Here is a 17,477-nt window from a genome sequence, read left to right as displayed (position 1 = left end):
TGGAATTTATGTTATATAATTTAAGTCTCTCCGGAATATTTACCCACGAGCCGTTACTGCTGTTGATTAAGATTTCTACAATGAGCAATGAATTTAGCTTACAAAAAAATAGTTTTGAATAGTTTTTTAATAATAGAACTAATAAAATACTTCATTTTGCTTAATATTAATAACATAGATATTAGGTATACTAGATTAATTCATAGCCTAATAGGTATACTAGGTTATTTATATTTATAAGTACCTACTTATTCACAAAAAGTTGTATTATTGTATTTATTTATGCGAACAAACTATTAAATATTGAAAAATCTGAATTTTTTATTACTATATAAAATGGGCTATTTAAATATATGTGCATAGGACCATGATCAGTCTTTATCTGGCCCTGCATTATACCAAAAGGCATATTTCATCATGTATTAAAGACGTGCAGATCTATACCTAGTTTGATTTTTATAGTTACCGCTGGCGTGATGAGTGGTTCAGTGATTAATCCAATATCATTACCTTTATATCGAATTGTGACTCATGTGTACATCAGTTCATTCATTTAATCGGATGTATAATAATATACAGTGGCGGATTTACGGGGGAGGGGGTCCAGACCCCCTGGAGGCCTGGACCCCCCCAGACACTGATATATACTTTTACAATTGAATAAAAAGACTATAGATTTTATTTTCTAAATTTTGAATTTTAGGTCCACATAAAATATAGTATATACATAAACACAATATAATATGATACATTTGTTTTTATAAAAATAATACATATTATTTTTTAGGACACCCCCCCCCCCTAAGTAAGATTTTGAAAATCCGCCACTGATAATATAGGTAATATGATGATTACAATATCCCAAATATTAGGTAGTTTACACCATCATTTATATAATACTTTAAAAAAGAAACGGTTGTATAAAAATTTTAATATTAGATATTATAATTAAATATTTATTTATTATTAAGAGGACTTGATACCCGCATGTACTGTCTTCGTCGTATTGCGAACGAAAGGCCGGGGCTAAATGCACGGCCTAAAACATAGCAAATTTGCTATGGAATCAATTTTATACTATTGCTATACCAATTAATGCAAGCCCAACGTGACTATCGCTCCAGCTGCCACCGCATCTCGCAACATCTTAGTCACGATAGGCGATCGGTTGTCGTACACCGTGCCCAATAGATCGCTACCCCCCGTAAAACCATCCACAAGCCGACCGGAAAGTTGGCGAGAGATCCTTGTCTCCTTGTCCACGTGTCTGTTTGTTGTTTGTGTGTTGGCTTTTGCTTTTTATCTAAGAACTAAAAGTCAGTACAGTTTGATGGAAACCGATGGCGATCCAACGATGGCTTCCACGAGATCACAAGATGACCTACACTGCGATGTAGTTTTAAATAGTTAATTTAACAGCAGTGTATGTGTATTCCGAATAAATAATACGTGTTTTATTTCTAATTAATTTGATATTTAATAAGAATAATAAATTCAATGGTTATACAAAGAAAACACATACATAGTAATTAATACTTTAATTTTAGCATTCAAAATAAAGTGACACTTTTTTGTTGTGTATAGTATGTTACGTGCACAGTGGGTATTGCGTAATAATCAAGGGGTGGTAGGTTATCCAAAAAAGAATTGCCCGATAAAATTTCACTTCACCACGCCAGGTTATATATAACTATTGGTATCATTTCTTATTGTAATACACAATTGAATTATTACAGTATCAGACATGTATACCTCTTAACTAGATTATTTAAAAACAAGTTAATTGGTTATGTATACTTAATTATTATTAAATAAAATTTCATCAATTTTTATATAAATATCGAAAATTGTTAGTGAAAATAAGCAGTTGATTATTATATATTGCGTGGTGTATCTATGGATCTTATTGTTTACCAATTGTTTTTACCATGACGGATATAATGTTGTAAGACATCGTCAAAACCTGAAATTGTATAGAAATATTAAATCATCAGTTCGAATACTATTTTGTAATTAATATGCATTATGTATAAACAATAAATTAATATTTACATTAGCAAATAGTTGTAAGTTAACTATTTTTTTCGTTGAAGCTTTCATTGATATTCGATTAGCATCATTTATCTGCATAGTTAATAATAATCGCTTTTTAAATATTAAATTCAACTTTGTCCAATTACATGAATATATTCCAAAGTTGACAGATTCTCTCTGCGTAATGTAAGTTCATATCATATATATTGGAGTAAAAAAATAAACATTTTAAATGTAAAGCCAACCTTCAAGTTAATATTATCGAATAAATAACAATACAGAAATAACTGTAGACACAAATAGAAAATTCCAACCCCGATTTTGAATAAATTTACAATTGTTATAGCAAATGATTCTGTTGATAATACAACCTGTTGGCAAATTATTAAATTGTAATTATAAGTATATGAACTATAGTAAAATGTTGATTTATACAATACAAATCAAGCCTTTATAAATATATTAAAATAATATGCTTATTTTATGATATTACCATAATGAATGCGTTTGACAACATTATGATTAAGCCGGAACTAATAGCAACGTGCATTAAAACAATAGGCTTCACTATGAAAAAATACAATTTTACTTTCCTGTAAAAATAAATATAAATAATCTAAAATGATATTATTGTTATTTGTTGTTTTCAATGATGCTATAATTTGAACATGATAATAAATACTCAGCTAAAATATTTTAGGCCTGGGCCTAGTTATCCTACCCTATAAATACGGCACTAATGTAAGAATTATGTAGGTATGACAGTATTGTCATAAAATAATAAACATATTACTGCAATTAAATTGTGGATTAATAAAATTAATTTTTCAAAGTATCGCATTAAAGTATTTTTCGATAAAATTATTTTATGAAATACTCAATGCTTTATATAAGTGTATCAAGATACAAGATACAAGAATACAAGGTACAATTGTATCAAAGATACTGCCCAACCCTGGTTGTCCTACACTATAAACATACCTCTAATGTAAGAATTGTGAATGACAGCTGTCAACTAGTATTGTCATAAACTAGTAAACATATATGATTAAGATGACTTCACTTCTTCTAAACTTGTCCCACGTATGTTATAAAAGTATATAAGAATAAGTATATGTAGATACCCATTGAAAAGTAAAATATTTAATATTTTAATTTTAAGGCAAAACGGTTGCATGTGCTCCGATAATCACTTAAGCTCTGAATCGACTATAATTACTTGATTGGATCCTTCTCAAGATTTCCACTGGTATGTAAGACTAATACATTCAGAAATCTAATCTAAAAACTTGTAAGTAACAATAATTATGTCTCAAAAAATCAAATACATGGAAAATAAAGAGAACACTTTTATTTGACGAGACAGTAGATGAGACAACGTCACACTGATTTTAGTCACACCTTAGATAAAATTATTAAAATTGAGAAGTATGATCATCGTTATTTTCGTTAGTTTTTTCCACGTTAATTGTTAGTATTGTATATTGACTATATTAGAATGTGAAACAAACTTACAGATCAAGTTGTTGTTGATCAAATATAATCGATTTAAAAATTTTACAATCATCTTCATCGACAACGTTATTATAATCATGATCTGAAAAAAACGATTTATAAATATAATGGTTATTACCTATAATATTCAATATATAAAATAATATTGTATAACTTGTAAGTGCCTAGATACTATAAAATATTGAAATAGTTTTATAGAACTTTAAAGTAGTCTGCTTTATTTTATCAGTGTCATTGTGTGAGGTGAATCGCAGAGGGTAAGGGACAATGAAGGAAATAAATAAATCTCGGTTATAATATTATTTTATTAAGATGTCTTGGTTTTTATTACCAACATTTAAATTATTTGTTCACTATATATTTCTTATCTTAAATTAGTTGTAAACAATGAAAAATCTATTAGATTGATTAATATAAGATTGTTTAGTGTTTTCGAGTTATTTCTTGTTTCTACTCGTATATAATTGATAATTCTGCATATTACACGTTCTTTAAAATAATGGTCAAAACACAAAAATCTCACCCTTTCGAAGGTTTATAATATTCCCAATGTTCTTAAACGTTACAGCCAATACTTCGTACTGAACGATTATCGCCCAACCAATAGACAATAATAATATATCGATCATCAATACTAAGTATAATGACTTTATAGCTATAATCGTCTCGATTATGTAAAACAGGACATAATACTGATTGTAAGTGTTGACAGCCATAGGATATCGTCTGTTTATAATGTTCTCTAAACGCCGATTGTCATTTTTATTTGCTACGAACGAGTTTATTATAATTGGATATATAATCCATGGAATGTACACCAAAATGCAGAAATTAAAATATAATTTTGATCGTTGTAGAGCTCTGTTACGATGTTTGTAGAGTATTTTAATGTTACGTTGACAATGTTCGCTATTCAAAAACTTTAAAGAAGTAACGTCCATAAGGTCCAAAATCTTGTTTCTGTAGAACATAAGTATGATCACTTTCCATAGAGTAAGATAATTAAATGCGTTAGAGAATATGATAAGAAATAAATCAATGTTGTCAATAGTGTCTTCCAAATCAAATAAAAACCCACAGTTCCCGAAACCAATTAGACACTGGGTTATCACTGTTAATGCTATAAAAGAAAGTCTGTAAATATTCCAACCGAATATATTTTCACCATTAGGATAGAATATTTGATAAAAACCGCATTGTTTCAAAATTTTTAAATTAATGGCAGCATTATGATCGTTAAATACGGCCATCGGACTTGATTTTTATTTTACCGGCGCAATCTGTAAAAAAAAAAGCACCTATTAATAATGTAAAATATAAAACCATCAGTTTTAAACATATCATGTAAAACAATAATGTTAATGGAATACAATTCTTTTCGTAAAACTGTATTTAGTTTAAATTGTACTTTACAATGGTAAAGAAATATTTTATATAAAAATATATTATTATAATTTTATTGTATGATTAATGTATTAATGTATTAATATAAAATAAGTTAGTTTAGGTAGGTATATAATACATAAAATTGTTCATTATTTATTTTCTTTATTTTTTTTTTTTTGTTTAATCCGCGATGCCACAATTCGTTGATATTTGGTTTATAAATATATTTTAATTTTCGCGTCCCATTGATGGTTTACGTACTTTAGCTCATGGTCTTAGATTACTTTGGCCACTGATTACATATTTATAATTTATATCAAACACAATTAATTACTCTGGTTTGTTTTTATTTCTAAATAACCAACTGCTATGAACGAAATAAGAGTTACATTAAAGACTATGAATAGAAAATACTGAAATTTGTCAAAGAACATTTTTTTTTTAATTTGACTAAACTAATAATTTGTTAAATCATCTTATCGCCAATTATTTTATTTTATTATTTTTGAAGTTAAACTTCTTTACGCAGGGTAGTGAGGAAAAAAAAGCGAACGGGCGGCCGTACGAACGCAAACACGGACATGTCGTTGTGCGCAGCCGCGGATTGTCGTAGCTGTATTTTGTAAACATGGGTTGTGTCATTAAGCGACAGTATTTTTGGTTGGGTAATTTGTTTAATAACAAAGAATACTCAACAATAATATTAATGAGATAAATATTTAAATAAAAACGGAATGATCGTCCGAGATGATTTCATACGATCGTCGGGGCGGCGGTGCGAAGCGTATCAGTACGTCATATACATAATATCACATAATAATAATAATATTACGTATTATAATTTCTTTTCTTTCTTTATTATCCTCATTACCCCATTCTATCCATGCCTTACTTTCTTTTTCACTCACTCAGTGAGTACCGTTCAAAAGAAGTTTAACTTCCCGCGCGCGTACTGGTAACACACACACGAGTTTTTTTATACAGTTTTAGGTTATCATTGTTGTAAAAAAATCACATTTTTGGATCAATCATTAAATTTAATTAAAATTGTTAAGTTCCAGTTGTTATAGTTATAAATTTTAATTTACACCACAACAGTGGTTTATTTAGGATTTCTTTAAGGGGGGATATATTACTAAAATTGTCGGTGCCAAACGGCTCAAAATTGCATTACCTAATGATAGAGTGATAAATAGAAAAAAACAACTATATAACCATATACAAATAGCTAAAAAAAAGTTGGGCCTAACCCCCCTTCTCCCAAGAATTAATACGCCACCGTGACACAATATAAAAACCGTGGCAAGCATTAAAATTGTGGAAAACTGACACGAGGTACTTGTTGTACTAAATGTGATAAATATTTTTATTGTTGGTAAGATTTTTATGCAAAATAACATGACTGATTTTTTTGTATCTACCTAATTCAGTAAAACAAATAATATTCCTCTAATTATGTTTTATCATTCGCTCCACTTTATTTATTTTAGTTTATTAATTTTGTTTCATGTATAAAATATGTTTTTAAAAACGTTAAAAATTCAATATAATTTTTTTAAATTTTTTATAAAATTAGATTTTTTTTTAGTTGTTTGTATTTTTTTCGTTTTTAACATATGATATGTAAATTACCTATATAGTACATATTTATTATTAAAGTAATAAATTATTTACTATTTATGAATTATTATTTTATTTTATTAGTATATACATTATGAAATTACATAATTTATTATAAAAACATGTATTTTCAGAAAATAAAACTCTAAATGTATATATTTTTTTAACAATACTATAAATTTTTATTTACAATTTAATTTACAAATATTATATTATCAATTTATAAATAGTATAAATATTAATAATTTATTACTCTTATAAAAAATATATATTCATAATATGGTGTTATAAGAACAAAAAAATACGTACAACTTAAAAAAAAAAAATCAAATTCGATATATTAATTTTTTTTTTAAATTACATTTTACTAGCTTTAAAAATGTATGTTGATAGATTAGAATAACTTTAAAAATTTATTAATTTGAAAACGATAACCCCCGGGTTGCCAATTTGCCATTAAAAAAACTTAAGGTTGTGTTGCATGCACAAAATACATGAGTTAAAAAAATTATAAGTCATAGGAATTTTTGATTTTTTAATCTATATTATAGTTTAAAGAATCTGATAAAACCATTTGATTAGGTCAATGTGCTTAATAGTAAGTGGTAAATGGTAATGATACAAATAGAATATAGAAAGTGTGAAATACTATAGTAAATATAATAATTTATTAATGTTATATTAAAATATTGAATGTACCTACCTAACAATATGACTATCTTATTATATTCTATTTACATATATTACCTATATATATAAATTATAAATACATAAATTTGAAAACATGTTGGAATTTTCGAAACATAAAGTGCAAGAGGACAGTTAGTATATATCATATAATACATGCTATTATTTATTAAACAGTTGTAACTATAGATTAGATAGTATAGATAGTATAGATCGACAGTTTACGTATACAATCTTCCTTTTATTTTTATCTGTATTGGACATTGGTGTCTAATTGTGTATGGTATTTTATAATGTAAAATAGTACTATTATATACTATTTATAATGTACTATAATGTAAATAGGTAGTTATCACTTACCGGTAATCACTAAAAGTAGGCGTACCCTCTACTTATTATAGTATAAGTAAAATTGTAAAATATGTTGAAGTGATGATACTTGTATTTGAAAAATAATTTGCTACATCTCACGTTTCTGCAGAGTGCCGTTAAAATAATATTAGTTTTAATTTTTAATATAACCGTAAAATTATATTACTATTTATCAATTACAACGAAGAGAGAACCGAATTCATTTCAATTGAACTTGGTGGCATCTGAGTGACTGAAGTTCAAATGACAGTAAAACATTCAGATATAAAATTACAAGCAACGGTGATAAATTATATGCGTAAATTTAATTATATATACTTACTGAATAACTAAAATTTTAAATTAGGTATCACTATACTTTATGTCCTAACTGATATAATTACAATTAAATATGCAGATTTAATAACTGTGTTAATTTATTATGTATACCTATCCTTTATATAATAATAATTAATAATTAATTTAACACTGTTCTAAAGACCAAATGCCTAGTATAATAACATTGTTTTATTAACATATTATTTTATTATAATAATAGGCTGGGTTATAGGTAGTGGCGGACTAGCCCGGGTGGAGAGTGGGAGAAATCCATCAGGGCCGTTGCCGTGAGAGGCCTCTTCTTTAATGATGACATTTATAAATAAGTACTATACTACTACATTTTTGATTCTGGAGTGATGAATGTATTGATTTTACAATGATGAATGTTTTTTTAAATTTTTTTTTTTTGTTTTGTGTCTGTTATCACGTTTTGGAGTAGTACAATAATGCTTTGATTTTTGATTTCAGCCCCTCTTTGAATAGGAAAATGAATCTAGTTAGTACAATGAGGAGGTCAAAAGTTAACAATTTCAGTAGTTTTCAAAAACGTCAGGAAAAGCCATAACAAAAATGGAAATTTTTACGCACAAGCAGTTTTTGATAAAAACAATTTTTTTATTTTGCTGTAACTCAAAATCGAATCAACGTAAATACTTGATATTATCACCAATTGTTTATATTAGCGTTATATATTTACAATTAAGTCTTCAAAATATTTTGACTTTTTTAAGCTATTTATAGACAATTGAAATTTTTGATTTTTCTAAATTGTATTTCTTAAAATGCCAATAAAAAAATTTAGCACCACACCAAAAAATATTTAAAATTTAATTTTTTCTCTCCTCGTTTTAAAACAAATACAGATGAAAATAATTTTCATTCTGCCGACTGAAAATCAAATATTTCTGAGTTGGAGGGGGCGAGAGGTTAACATCCCCCATGACCCCCATCGGTTCATCCCTGGCTAAAATTATAAATAACAAAATTCTCGTCGGTCACTGTCGAATAATATTATAATAATAATAATAATAATCGAACGTAGCAAACGATACATTTTTTGAACATACAAAAAAGATTTTTCGTGCCGCTCAAATCTTCTTCACCCGGGCCGGAGTACATACTCCCAGTCCGCCACTGGCTATAGAATATTTATAGACGTTTGTATCGTATTTTTATTTTGAAGTTTTAATGGTTTTATAAATTAAATAGTGGCAGCATCGATTTTACACAAAAATTAAAATATTAATATTAATTTTCACGAATCGTAAAATAAAATAACGAATTCGCTACACACGAACTACTCGTAGAAGTTCGATTATATTAATTTTGACGAAATACAAATAAACTGTGACACTATGTAGTCCATAACTGGCTCATGTAAGCGTGGACCTGCAAACAGTGCTGATTTGAGGGGGTTTAGCTGACCCACAGTTTTTAATATAATATGGCCCCTTTTCTGACATAATTACTAATTACATAAGACTGTTTTTATTTAAACAAATTAAACAAAGTATATTATGCATCCATTCATATTTAATAAAATAGATAGAATAAGTGGTACTTAAAAATACTTAAATAATATCTTAAATGTCGGTATATTATAACGATAACATTTAAAAAAAATTTAAAGTAAGATAACTGGTTTTATTAGTGATCAGTTTGAGTAAGGGTTAAAATAGTTTGATGCTTTTCAATTGATCATCACTAAGCGTTTTCCATTTAATTGCCTCATATACAAATACGTATGGCCACGGTTGAAAAACATAATACATAATTTATGAGTTATACGTTTTTAAAGTTTAGACAAGCGGAGTAGTGGACAAACATTTTGTGGGGTAACCCCGTACCACTCCACCCCGCGTATCTAATAAGAACTACTCGCCCTAAATTCGATTTGTATGTATCAAAATACTTAGAAAAATATACTGCTTTACAATATGAAATTAAAACTATGTTGTCATTCAAAAAAGGATAAAAAATATTTAAAAGTATAATTTTTTTAATAAAAACGTTGTTTTTTAACAACTTGAAACTATGTAAAAATCAGAATTTGAATATATACATAATTTAAGCATAAAAATGGGGTAAGCATGCTTAAAAAATCACCTTGTATATATAAATATAAAATTATGACATATACTTCCTATAATAGTGATCTACTCAAAACCTATTACCTAATGTACATTAGAGCATTATACTGTATATTTTTATTGACATTTATAGAAGAAATAATCCAAAACATCAACAATTCCTTGTGTCAATAAATAGCTCACAAAGAGTCGAAATATTTCATTGTAAATAGAAAATGATAAAATAAACATTTGATAAAAATTTAAAGCATTGGTTTTTCATTTTCGAGTAACAAAAAAAAAACAAAAAAATCATCGATTTTGCCGAAAATTGGATTTATATCGAAATTTCCGTTTTTCTTAAATTTTTTTCTCGATATTTTTAAACAAATAGCAATTTGTAATTTTGACTTGTTTAAAGTACTCATTAGATGCTATTTTCTATTCAAAATCGCCCTTACAGTGAAAAATCAAACCATTTTATATCGACAATTGATTATGTTCATGTTCCTTTTTTACGTCAATTCATTCTAATGTAAAAGACACATTTCCTAATATAAACATAATTCAATAATTGGATACTGTTACATTTTAGTCAATCATGGTACGTATATAGATAATATATTTCTAGGTATAATTTATTAGTTATTATTATTCTTATTATTTTTAATTTGTTAATAGATAGACGAATACAAGCAGCTAGTGTTGTCTAAGAATATAAAAACATTTAGATATAATTGTTTGGTTTTATGTGTGTTTCTGGATCCTAATTAAGTTGAACTATGTTTTGAAAATGGCTTTAAAAATGACCAACCTAAAAAAGCACGAATTAAAAAAGTTATCACTTAGGTACTTATACAAAACATACACAAAAAATGATGTAACATTTCCACCCAGTATTTAAGCCAAAAAAAAGTAGCATTGGAGAGAAAAACAAACAACTGCTAGTCGTTTCATGCCAAATTTGGTGATTTATTTACGTATTTCAGCACATCCAAATATTGCAGTTTTCATTAAAAATATATTACCTATGAGTTATGACCTATGCAGACGGATTCTTAAATACGAATGAATTCATTCAATAATAATGGAAGTAGGATAATTAGAACTCAACAAAAAATTAATATGCCATTTATAAATAAAAAAATATAATTATATAACAACAACCAAATTGATAGATATAATTACATTTAATTTTATACTGACAATGACGATGTTTGTTGCATGTATTGATTATTATTATTTTTACTAGATAATTAGTTTTTAGTTTTTAGTATACCTACCTACCTGCCCTACCTAGATTTAAAATGATTGATATAAATCGTTTAGATTATGTTGTTTCTGGTATTATTTACCTAATATTATTTTTATTTAATTTTAATAACATATAATGTATTTAAACATTAATAAAAAAAAATTAAAAACCTTGTATACGTAGTTAAGGTAATACATTATCAAATGGTCACGGTGCATGCGCAGTTACGGTCAGTGTTGAGACTTATCTAGATAAATAAGACTGCATCCGAATTGCATGCCACCTCTTAGAAGGGTTTGTCCAAATTCCATGCCGTGTACTCACAAATTTTTTATCACGCACGATGTACCTATATGTAAAACTTAAACTTTAATTTTGATTTTTTGATTTATTATTATTATTATTTGTAATTTTTCAGTGTAATTTAATTAATTAAATAATTTTAAACTATTCTCCCTTTTTTTCATATTGACATATTTTATCATTATAATTTGTTAAACTTTTATTTATTATTTATTTGAAATTCCATGTAAAATTATAAAATACATTCACTTGATTACCTTAAACTAAATCGTTTTATTTAATATTCACAGTGCCATCTTCTCCTGTAATTAGGTAAAATTTTTAAAAAAAGTATTTCAATCTAGAAACTATTATCAGTTTCTATGCATGCGTTTTTTAAAAAAATAATAGAAAAATAAAAATAAAATTTAAGTTGTGCACCCAAGTGCATGATAAATAAAGACAAACTTGTAGATGGTAATAGGTACACGGCATGCAATTCGGACAGACTTCTCTAAGAGGCGGCATGCAATTCGAACAGACCTCTCTAAGAGGCAGCATGCAATTTGGACATTCCAATTTACGTTTATTTTTTTGGCTCGCAATTCGGATGCACCGATAAATAATATACTATTCAGAATGATGTTTATAAGAATATATAATAATTAAAAAATAATTGATAGGCCTTATGCCTTCGTAGGTAATGATGCACCCCATCAATACAACATCTTAAAGATAGCCCTTTAGTGATTGTAATTAGTGCAGTTCTCAATGAAAAAAGATAAGATGATCGGAACCTGAAGTACGGCATTCTCACTTCTAAACAGACTTATCTAAGCGGCGTAAGATAATCGATAGTTGTTTGTTCCATCAATAAGTTTTCCGGTTTCCGTATAAACATGGTTAGCTGTTAGGTACTCACTAGTTGACCTGATGTATTTAACACTGGATCATACACATGCTACAGTAGTGGTTAATATTCAATAAATAAGAAACGAAACTATTTAAAGACTATATTTTAAATACGTTAAGAACACTTTTTCTCCGTATTTTTACTCCTAAATTCTATATAATTTTTTCGTTTTAATACTGTATTACAATAACCAATATTTTCGTATTTTACTAATTTAAATTACCTACTATTCAAATTAAATAATTTCCTTTTCATATATTTTATTTTCAGATTTTTTTTTCGATTTATATATAATACAATTTATGTATTTATATAAAAAATATTATTGTATTATTTTTTTTTTTATCGCATATTATAGTTATATTAATACTTTAAGTATTCAAACTATGTATTTTAAGCATTCAAATAATTTATCACTTTTTTCAGTTTTTACGAATTTTAATAAAACTCGATATCTTGAATTTTTTCCTGTTTCCCTTAAGTTTAACATAGCAAGAATCTATTGTATTTATTATACTGCTTATAGTGTAAGTGACAAATGTTGTAAAATTTTTTATTTACGTACGTAAAAATATATTTTTTTATCTAATACCTACTTACATATATAAACAATAGATGTAACTAAAAGTATATAAAATCCATATTATTGATTATAGAATCTGACAGTTAACGCAAACATCTTTGCCTTTTTTTTTAACTGTACTGCAGATATGACAGACCAGTACCAGTACTGGTGTCTGGTTGTGTATAGTATTGTATAATGTAAATAGGTTATAGGTAGTTACCACTTATCGATAATCAGTACAATATACTTATTGTAGTGTAAGTAAAAATGTAAAATATGTTGATGTTATGACGTTTGTATTTGAAATATAATTTGCTACCCTACATGTTTCTGTGGATCGCCGTGTTAAAGTGGTCGTAAAAATATAAAACGAATTACCATTTAGAATGAAAAGAGAACCGAATTTATTTAAATTGAACTTCCCAGTATCTGGATGATTATAGCTCAAATGATAGTAAAACATTCAGAAACAAAATTACAAACAATAGTGGTAAATTGTATGACTAAGTATAATTATAGACTGAATAACTAAAATTTTAAATTAGTTACTTATCATTAAATTTTAAGTCTTAACCGATATAGTTATAATTAAATATGCAAATTTAATAACAATATAAATGTATAATGTTGACCTATCCACTATTTAATAATAATTAATATAACACTGTCTTAAAGACCAAATACTTAGTATAATAATATTGACATTATTTTATTATAATAATAGGTTAGGTTATAGAGTATAGATATTGGTATTGTAATTTTTATTTTGTAGTTTAAATGATTTTATTAATTACATAGTAGCAGCATTGATATTATATAGATCAATTATAATAACAACAATAAATTCCACGAATTATGAACTAAAATAATAATTTCGCTACACGAACTTCCTAGAAGTTCGATTATATTAATTTTTACGATACTACAGTCCCTTTTCTGACATAATTACATATAACTGTTTTGATTTAAACATAATGTATTGTACACTAAATAATAATCATTTAAAAATTGTACATTCGATTCTTTATAATAGTTAGAGTTATTTGGATTTGAAGACAGAAGCCTTAACTTTTAATAATAATAGTATAAAAATGTGTTTCATTTTTATTCCATATTTAAGATGATGGATACAGGACCGTAATTATTCCCCGTGATGCACTTGAACATTTTATTTAGGCGCTTATTTTTGTTTCGTAATATTTATAATATTAGTAATAATATTAAATTACATTATTCTTACGTGTTAATCAAAATACTGCTATATTTTTTATAATTATTGAGTTATTATAGTTCATCAGTCATAATTGATAATTGATATGTAAGTCTTAAATTACAAGATATTAAAAATAAATCAAAAAGTTAAGATTTTTTTTTAATTAAAAGTTGTTCACTTGCTGATGTAAAACTGATCTAAAACCATTTTAACGTTATCCTAATATCGTGTAATGGATAAATATAATAAATAAGATTATTCTACAACTTTGAAATTGAGGCGAGGAAAAATACTAGACAACTAGTTTTATTGATGTATGAATCTCTCTCTCTCTCTCTCTCTCTATAAATATATGTCTAAAACTTTTGGTATCATTTCTTAGTTTCTTACTGTAATACACAATTGAATTATTACAGTATCAGACATGTATACCTCTTAACTAGATTATTTAAAAACAAGTTAATTGGTTATGTATACTTAATTATTATTAAATAAAATTTCATCAATTTTTATATAAATATCGAAAATTGTTAGTGAAAATAAGCAGTTGATTATTATATATTGCGTGATGTATCTATGGATCTTATTGTTTACCAATTGTTTTTACCATGACGGATATAATGTTGTAAGACATCGTCAAAACCTGAAATTGTATAGAAATATTAAATCATCAGTTCGAATACTATTTTGTAATTAATATGCATTGTGTATAAACAATAAATTAATATTTACATTAGCAAATAGTTGTAAGTTAACTATTTTTTTCGTTGAAGCTTTCATTGATATTCGATTAGCATCATTTATCTGCATAGTTAATAATAATCGCTTTTTAAATATTAAATTCAACTTTGTCCAATTACATGAATATATTCCAAAGTTGACAGATTCTCTCTGCGTAATGTAAGTTCATATCATATATATTGGAGTAAAAAAATAAACATTTTAAATGTAAAGCCAACCTTCAAGTTAATATTATCGAATAAATAACAATACAGAAATAACTGTAGACACAAATAGAAAATTCCAACCCCGATTTTGAATAAATTTACAATTGTTATAGCAAATGATTCTGTTGATAATATAACCTGTTGGCAAATTATTAAATTGTAATTATAAGTATAAGTACTATAGTAAAATGTTGATTTATACAATGCAAGTCAAGCCTTTATAAATTTATTAAAATAATATGCTTATTTTATGATATTACCATAACGAATGCGTTCGACAACATTATGATTAAGCCTGATGTAATAGAAACGTGCATTAAAACAATAGGCTTCACTATGGAAAAATATAATTTTACTTTCCTGTAAAAATAAATAAAAATAATCTAAACTGACGTTATTGTTATTTGTTGATTTCAATAATAACATAATTTTAACATGATAAATACCTAACTATAATATTTTATCATGATCATTTTACATGAAAATTGTACACCACAACTGTAGGACAAATTGATTACTAATTAGGGAAATTAATTTTATTTTTTTATACAATTATTTATTTTATAAGTTTTTACATTTTAATTCAAATGAGTATTGTGTTCAGAAAATTTTTTATTTAGTTTTTAGTTTTTATATTGTATCTAATCAATAGTTAATATTTAAAATTTCCAATTTATAATTATATTTCTACTGCGTTTTCTTATGGTTCTACCAAAGCTAATCCGATATTATGTGTATTGATGGGTTCAATGGATCAATGTTGTGTTGCATATGTAAGTTATAATATAGAATTAGGTAAATTAATATTATTTGACCTATTATAAAACTCAAAGGAAGAAAATTATCCTTGTTAGTATGTTCTTTTACATTTCAATTAAGTGATAAGCATTTGTACAATTTTAAAATTTTACATAGGTACCTACTCACAATTCATCAGTTCACTCAAACACATCTATAAACTGAATTATCGTAAAAAAGTAAAATCCAACGTACAAATACAAAAAATATTTAAGCATTAAGCACCTTTAAGCTTAAAAATAGGTCAATTATACAAAAATTATAGTTTTACAATTATCAAAAAAAATACCATTCTGTTGAACGCTTATTTCTAATGTATTAAAAAAAGTAGTTACTTGTGTATGACTATGTAAGACAGTGATGTGTTTAGCATATAATAGTTTGGTAGATTCGTAGATTTCGTAGTTTAGTAGTTTCGTTAGTGGAGATTTGTCCTTTCACATGGGGCATGCTGATTGATGGGTATGATAATATTATTAAATAATAATTATTAATAATATTTTTACTTGTGATAAACCAGCCAAATAAAAATTGGGCAGTCCCGAGCCTAGTTGTCCTCAGGGATGGGCAAGATACTCAAAAATCAATATCGCAATATTAGATACTAAATACTTGGATTTGGAGTATCGAGATACTAGATACTCGATACTTTCATTTTAAATATTTAGAATATTTAGATACTCGATACTCAATAAATTAAAAAAAAAATAGTAATAGCCTACTTATGACGCATAGGATTTTTTTTAAATCTTATTTATACACAATTAGGTAGGTTGTGAATCTAGACAAATGCATTTAACTTTAAAATTCCAAATATTAGTTAACTATAAATATATTATAACAAGTCAATCATTAAATTAAATAAATAAATAATAATAATAATAATAAATTACAGAAATCATATCGAATAATATATGACACGGCAAAAAATGTTAAATGCATTTCACTTTAAACTTTTAAATATTAATTAAGTATAAATATATTATAATAGTTCAATTATTAAATTACATGAATAAAAAATAATAAAAATAAATTAGATATCATATCATATTATAATTTCTTTTTAAAAATACTAATTTTTCAAAAGTAATGTCTAATAATTTATTCCTTGTAGGTTTATAAAAAAATCCTGCCAGGGATATACACAGATATAACTTAATATGACTAATAGGTTAAAAAATAATTTCGTACAAGTTGTACTGCATTGCCGCAATTAAATTATGGATTCATAAAATTAATTTTTCAAAATATTGCATTAAAGTATCGAGTATTTTTTGATAAAATTATTTTATAAAATATTCGATACATTGACTAAAAATGTATCGCGATACAAGATACTCTTAGCTTTACATAATAGCTGTATCATAGATTCGAAGATACTGCCCAACCCTGGTTGTCCTACACTATAAACATACCTCTAATGTAAGAATTGTGAATGACAGCTGTCAACTAGTATTGTCATAAACTAGTAAACATATATGATTAAAATGACTTCACTCC

At 26.1% G+C, this 17,477-nt stretch overlaps 1 protein-coding gene across 1 annotated transcript; it reads right to left on the bottom strand.

Moving 5' to 3' along the window:
• Positions 1–1,605: 1,605 nt before the first annotated feature.
• LOC113549619 lies at positions 1,606–7,703 on the bottom strand. Its single transcript, XM_026951007.1, has 7 exons — positions 7,603–7,703; positions 4,073–4,829; positions 3,550–3,631; positions 2,528–2,627; positions 2,280–2,405; positions 2,053–2,211; positions 1,606–1,963 (listed from the first exon to the last, which is right to left on the bottom strand). The coding sequence occupies exons 2-7, from the start codon at positions 4,797–4,799 to the stop codon at positions 1,904–1,906; spliced, it is 1,254 nt and encodes a 417-aa protein (XP_026806808.1). The 5' UTR covers positions 4,800–4,829; positions 7,603–7,703; the 3' UTR covers positions 1,606–1,903.
• Between the last annotated feature and the right edge of the window lie 9,774 nt (positions 7,704–17,477).

Source organism: Rhopalosiphum maidis, chromosome 1, assembly GCF_003676215.2.
Source record: "Rhopalosiphum maidis isolate BTI-1 chromosome 1, ASM367621v3, whole genome shotgun sequence".
NCBI lineage: Eukaryota > Metazoa > Arthropoda > Insecta > Hemiptera > Aphididae > Rhopalosiphum > Rhopalosiphum maidis.
This window is presented reverse-complemented; position numbering and strand designations above follow the sequence as displayed.